Below are 7,284 nucleotides of genomic sequence, written 5' to 3'. Positions count from 1 at the left end.
ACGCCCGTGAAATATTTGGCATGCTAAATATCTGGAGCTGTCGGCGATTCACAATCACGCTGTGTGAAATGATTTCTGACTGAAAAACACATCGGCGATGACCTACAGCCAATGAGAGAACAAGATACAGGGCAGAGGGAAGTTTGTTGTGAAACGTAGTTTGCGGACCAGACAGAGCTGTCGGCGATTCTCCCTATCGTGAAGTCATGCAGTGTGAAACCCCCTGTCGCCGATCCATCGTGCAGTGTGAACACAGCAGCAACTGAATGCTACCCCAGATAGTCACGCAGTGTGAAAACAACGGCGATCCGACGAGTTTGAAAATCGTGCAGTGTGAACTCGGCATAAGAGGATCTCAGCAGTGTAAGGACTGCTCTGGATGACAGATAAATCTAACCAGAAATGAATTCCTCATACAACAGTGTCTGGTTCTTATCCTCTCCAGACCAGCAGAAAACCTTCTACGACCCTTGACCTTGGAGGAAGTGTGAGCAAGTAGACCAGATATATCCAGTTTATTCTCCATCAGCAGGAAAATCACAGAAATTATCAACATGCAAGACTCGATTCACACACCCTCAGCACAGACCGTTCATTGAAAATAAAGATTTGCACACAGACAAGCAAGTCAGTCACCAATGATCCAGAAACAGTGAAATCAATCGGTTTCACACTCACATATGCACTCACACACTTACATATAGACATCAAAGTACTTGATAAAAAAAGTCTCTGTGCATTAATACAGTTTGTTCCACATTATCTGCATGTGGGTACGAGGAGATTTTAAAATTTGGGCTGGTTTCGGTTTAATATCTCTTCATTCAAAAATCAGTTCTTCACATTTTATAAGGTCTCCCTAAGATCACGTTTCTCTCTTTGCTTTAAAAATCTATAGCTCGTTGACTGAGGACTTTCTAACTGTGCCTTTGTTATTGCAGATAAATGGGGTTCTCTTGTCTCTACACCAGTCATACACCAACACAATAGTATTTCTATAATATAAATCAATATATAACATACATATAGAATAGTCTCGTATCTTTAAGTCCACAGTTGGTCAAAGGGATGAATCGGAGGTTAAAGATCACAATACACATGTTCATCCTGAAGACGAACTTGAACTTGAGATTCAAGAAACAACCTCATGTTCAAAAATATGACCATCTACGAACATTTCTTTATGGCACCAACTTCCTGAACAATTTAATAGTGTTCTTTACTTTTTATCATACATACAAAGAATACACATACTTGCAAATATTTCAAGCAATAAAATCTTGGAAAGCAATGAATGTAAAGGAATGGTGAAAAATAAGTATTTTAAGGTTGTAGTCAGTCCCAAACGCCACTGAAATGCTTTGGTATATCCTCCTGCTAAAGATATCAAACTGAACTGCACTCAAAATGTAACGGTTTAAACGAAATTCAACTACCAACACAATGAAAAACTAAAGAAATCCATGCGTCTCTATTACCTGGCACAACAATATGCATAAAATCCCTGTTCTGTCATTCTTGGCAAAAGCTTCTGTCAGTTGCTGGTCAGTGGACAGCACACGGTTAAGAAGTGATGGCCATCTTCCAATTCCGTGATGACATGAGAAAGTACAACTGTCCTTCTACTTGTCAGACCCATTCCTCCAGAGTAGAGACGGATAGGAGCGAAAGCAAAGCGATCACTATCAACACAAGTCAAGCAAACCAACACTTTTCTGATACATGATTGAAATTAAGAGATGAATAAATGTTCCTAATGTATTTATCTTACGCAACAGTTTTTTCCGTTAAAATCTTCACCTTTTCCTGCAGCTCTCAGTCTGTTTGTCTGCAACAAGCCTGTGCATGATGTAGTGTAGCTGAATTCATTTGTGTTTGTGTGTGCGCTCAAAAGAATGAGGAAGATGATGGACAGGGGAGCATTGGCGCCACCCGGTGGCTCAGTCTGCGTAATGCATGATGGAGTCCACGTAGTTCCCGGGGAAGAGGCCCGTGGTGCCACTCATCACTCCCTCGAACCAGCCGTCGTCGTTCTTCTTGATGACGTAAATGATCGCCCCCTCCTGGAAGGATAGCTCGTCTTCTTTGTCGCACGTGTAGTCGTAAATCGCCACCACTGATGGGAATGGTGTGATAAAAATAAGAAAAACAATGTCTGGTTATGTTTTTATTGTAATTACGTATTACAGCATGACAGACTGTGCTACACTCTAAATATTGTATATTGTGATGCTGTTGTTATAAACAACTGATCAGCTGTGAATATACTCCTCTCATATCTTACTGCTATTTAAAGAATATTTACTACATAATAAAAAATGTAACGAAAAATTTTTAAGAATGCACAATATATCTGCATCATATCGGTTATAGGCCGATATTACAGATTTTTTTCTCCATTTATCTCTATAGTGAATATAAAATACTTACATATTCACTATAGAGCTGAATGGGAAAAAAAATCGGTAATATCGGCCTATAACCGATATGATGCAGATTGTATTACATTGTAATTATGTATGCCACTGTTAAATGTAGTATTATTTTTTTTAATGTCTATATAGTTTTTATTCATTTTATTTCAGTTTTACTTATTTTAGTTCATCAAGTTAAACTAAATTAAAATGAGAAATGTTGCCTTGAAAACTTTATTTCAGTCAATATTTATTATTTATTTCAAGTTTATTTCAAATAATGTTTTATTTTTTTAATGATGTTCAGTTTTAGTTGTAATAATGTAATAACACTGTATCCATTTTTCATACTGTACATTACTGCCTAAATTTACTTTTAATATTTAAAATGATTTTTTGGTTTTGTGTTTTATTTTTATGTAGTTTTTATTTCAATTATGTATATATTTAGTATTTACTTGTAATATAAGTGACTGATTTGAATTTTTAGTGTTTCTTTTTATTCATGTAGTTTTTATTATATTATTTCATTTATATATTACTATATTTACTTATCATGTATGGGTCATTGGCCATAATATAAAAATAATTTGCACTGGCCAGATTTTTAATACCCTACAAATTAAATTAAAATTTAAAACCCTACAATTTTTTATAGAAGCACATTTCCACTACAAGGAAAAAAAAAATCACATTTTGGTAAATAAAGACATAATTATGACATAAAAAGTCATCAGCTAAAATTCACAATGACACAAGAAATTTTGACTTATGTCATTGAGTTTTTATCTCATAATGTCACTAATTTTGACTTGTCGATTCCAACTTTTTATGTCATAATTATGATTTACCAAAGCTTGATTTTCTTTTTCTTGTGTAGCAAAAATGGGCTACCACATATTTTCAATAAAACGTATAAACTGTAAAAAAAAATAATAATAATTGAGCTAAACAAGTAACATTTATGATAACGTTGTCAGATTTCATTGCTGATCTGATATACATTATTGAAATGCAATCATGACCAACAGTGTTTTTTGATCCTTCTCCATTCAAATCGATAGGAGCATTCCTACATGGCCAAACCAGTGTTTACTGTACACTCTGAGAAACAGCTAAAAATAAAAGCTAAAAACAGTAGCGTACCTTTCTCCAGGTAATTGCGAGGGGCCCATGGCGGGTCTTCTTCAGCGTAGGGGTCACTGTACTCCACCACCGCTGACTCTTCCTCATCATCACCCTCCTCATCCTCATAGTCCTCTGGAGGAGGTGGAGGCGGGGTTGCTTCCTCAAACTCCACCTCTTCTGCAGGAGGCGGCGGTGGAGGAGCGTCTGAGACTAAAGGTATGAACAAATAATCTCAGACACAAGCTATTTCTGGGAGAATTGGCTAACTTCTTTTAGCTGATGTGAGACAAATGACTCATGCTGGATGGGGAAGGAGGAAAATGTGTTAATACAGAAATTAGGGAGTATTAAATTTAGAGAGGGCAGAATTACCACTGACCTCAAAACAGCAGTAATAAGCAATTTTTTTTGAAAAGGGAACTTCACTAAGGCCATGTACACACTACAGATAAATAAGGTCCAAGGTAGTGTTTTCTCCACCACAACATCTAATAAATTATACTTTTAACGCTTTCAGTCTGAATGAAATGTTATGAGATGAAACAAAACAAATGATTAGTCTGATTCTTATATGCCCGTTCTATAGAATTACTCAAAGAGTTAGCAGTAACTGAACCTTAAGTCATTACTTTGAGTCATGTCTGACTTGAAATGAAACAAGAAGTGTATTTACAGAACGTAGGCTGTTAAACAGCAACAGCTGAAAAATTCCATTGTCACTTTATTAGAAAAAATATTTCAGTGTGTACGTGGCCTAACACTCCTCACCAGACAATCACAGGTACTGATTACGTGCTTTGTATAATCTTACAAGGGTTTAATTTTATTTTGATTATCAATGTGTGTAACTTTTTAATAACCATAATGAAAGCGACAATGGATAATTTAGCTCAAATCTTGGGAAACAAGAACGTTCTAACTGTAATCTCTGAGTCACTAAGTATGTATATTGAATAATGTTAAAATGGATTTTTATTTTTATGAATTTAATCATGTACTCAATTTCAATTTCCACATGCTCTTCTGATTGGCTGTGATTTGTGGTTGATTTTGTTGCATCTTGTAACCATGTCACATCTGGAGTGGACAGACAAATTACTTGTTGCTGAAATCTTATCTTATTGGGTCTGGTTAGGACACACTGTTGGAAATTCCCCGCATGTCTTAAAGGGCTCATCGGATGAACATTTTCCACAAGTTGGCATGATTTATTAGGGTCTTCATGAAATGTCTGTAACATATTTTGCTTAAAAACACTCAATGGCTGTGTAAACAACACCCTTTTTGCCTTGTCAAAAACAGCTCTGCTCACACCAACCCGTTTTGGTGTATGCCTCTTTAAATGATAATGAGTTACTGTGCACCCCAGCCCCCTTCCGGGATTTCCACTAAAAATAAAATAAATCCACTCCTCTCTTGTCTCCTCTGAGGCTGGGACTCTAAATAATTATTTGTGTTCGTCTGTGCAGCCAATGACAGAACATTTAGCATGTTTTCCGCAAACTTTTGCCATGGCGTCAGAACAAGTACACCGCTGTTGCTTCAGAAAACAACAATGGCGGCTGAGCGCCGTGGGTGCAAACGTGCAGATTAATGGGCGGTAATATTATAATAAGAACCCCTTCCTACGTCAGAGGGGGAGAGCAATCTGATCGGCTCGTTTTCTCACATGCTTGCAAAACCAAATTTACTGGGTTCTTCTTTTTCACGTTTTCTGAGTTGGTAGATGCACCGGACACTCAATTATAGCACTTAAACACGGAAAAAGTCAGATTTTCATCCGATGAACCCCTTAACACTATGTTCTAGCAAGTAAAGTCTGTAACTCCGTGTACTGGAAGCTTGTGACACTATAACAAATTCCTTGTATGTGCAAACATACTTGGCAATAAAGCTCTTTCTGATTCTTGATTCTGATTAATGGATCAAATCAGATGTGAAGTAACATGCAACAGATCTGCGAAATACAATGAGACATTTTAATATATAAACACAAACATGCACGTTTAAAGAGCATGCAAAACCTGTTAAACACTAAAAAAAAAAAAAACAATTAATCTACCACAGACACATTTGCATGGATGCCCGTTTTTGTCATGAAATAAAAAAGGTAATTGTGACTTTCTCACAATTCAGAGTTTTTTCTTGTAATTCCAAGTTTACATCTCACAATTATGACTTTTTCACTCTGATTTATGAGTTTACATCTCACAATTCTTCAACCATGAAATGAATAAAAAAGGTAATTGCGACTTTTCATTTCACAATTTTCTTGCAATTGTAAGTGTATATTTCACCTTTTTTACTCAGAATTGGGGGGGGAAAAAAAGTCAGATTTGTGACCCTGGACCACAAAACCAGTCTTAAGGGCTTTTCACACTGAAAGCGAAAATTCGGTGTGAATGTCCGGCGTGATGGCGCTTTTGCTCTATGGGACTATTCACACTAGGCGCGATCATTCGCGGTGCGAAAAAGCGAGGATTGTTTTTTCGTCCTGTGTGTCGATTTTTTCCCCGTCGCTCCACGATGAAACGGGCCGTCCAATCAGATTTGAGCTTAGATCACGTTCCCAGAGCAGCTGCTGTTGCACAAAAGGGTGAGGGCGGTGGCGCTGTTTCGAAAACCAGTGTAAACAAACACCGAAGAAGAGTATCCCGGTAGAGAGAAGTGGATGCTGAGTTCTTGTTATCTTTGGTATCTGAGAACAGATTTATTCTCACATGTTCTTAATATAATTTCTAAATTCTCCATTGAATTATGTGATCTGGAGTGTCCGTTTTATTCCACTTGCGCGAGTGTTATTAGTCAGAGCGCGTTAACTCTCCAGAGTCTAGATCTTCCGTGTTTAAAAAAAACGAGTGAAACATTTTTGTACACATGAAATATGAAAGCAAATAGACTTATGAGTATGACGATATATTTTCTGTATGTGTTTTGTATGCAGCTCATGGTCATTTTATAACAATAAAGGATATTTATGACAATAAGCAGTGTGGCGTTATTAAACATAGCCTACAAAGAGTGCATGTCTGCCTATTATAGAATCAAAATCAACTATAGATCACAATCGGAAGTTATTACAAGCACTCGATGATGGTTTATAGTGGGTTTTAAGCAAAAACAATAATCACATTTTCAAATGTGGCTTGATGCTAATTGTACTTATATATGTACTTTATATTTTAAGATGTTTTCTTGTAAGCATTATATATAGTTTGTGTTTCTGGCGTAGAACCAAACTTTATTTAGCTATATTTAATGCTGTATATTGAGCAGTGGACGATGTTAAATCCATATATGAGATACATATCGGATTAAAAATGCATTGCTGGTCGGCACCACCTAGCGTGCAGACGTGAATTAGCAGAAGGCGATCAATCGTTTAGTGCTCGGTGTGAAAGCAACGTTCGTCGGCGATTCGCCTCGCTTTTTCGCCTCGCGCTCAGTGTGAAACGGCCTTTAAGTGTCAATTTTTCGCATCATCTAAAATCTGAATAAATAAGCTTTCCATTGATGTATGGTTTATTAGGATCGGACAATATTTGGCCGAGATACAACTATTTGAAAATCTGGAATCTGAGAGTGCAAAAAAAATCAAAATATTGAGAAAATCGCCTTTAAAGTTGTCCAAATGAAGTCCTTAGCAATGCATATTACTAATCAAAAATGAAGTTTTTATATATTTATGGTAGGAAATTTACAAAATATCTTCATAGAACATGATCTTTACTTAAAGGGGTCA

The 7,284-nt window shown here is 36.6% G+C and overlaps 1 protein-coding gene across 1 annotated transcript in view; it reads right to left on the bottom strand.

Annotated features, from left to right (window-relative positions):
* Positions 1 to 500: 500 nt before the first annotated feature.
* The window catches only part of LOC107659993 (abl interactor 2-like), a 21,732-nt gene continuing 14,948 nt past the window's right edge, over positions 501 to 7,284 (bottom strand). The window contains exons 13-14 of the mRNA XM_016449128.1: positions 3,561 to 3,752; positions 501 to 2,116 (exon numbers count right to left, since the gene is read on the bottom strand). Coding sequence (XP_016304614.1) covers positions 1,941 to 2,116; positions 3,561 to 3,752 — 368 coding nt within the window. The 3' untranslated portion in view covers positions 501 to 1,940. The remainder of the gene's footprint in view (positions 2,117 to 3,560; positions 3,753 to 7,284) is intronic.

Source organism: Sinocyclocheilus anshuiensis, unplaced genomic scaffold, assembly GCF_001515605.1.
Source record: "Sinocyclocheilus anshuiensis isolate Anshui unplaced genomic scaffold, SAMN03320099.WGS_v1.1 scaffold55, whole genome shotgun sequence".
Classification (NCBI taxonomy): domain Eukaryota; kingdom Metazoa; phylum Chordata; class Actinopteri; order Cypriniformes; family Cyprinidae; genus Sinocyclocheilus; species Sinocyclocheilus anshuiensis.
Note: the sequence above shows the minus strand (reverse complement) of the source record. Positions and strands in the feature narration are given on the sequence as shown.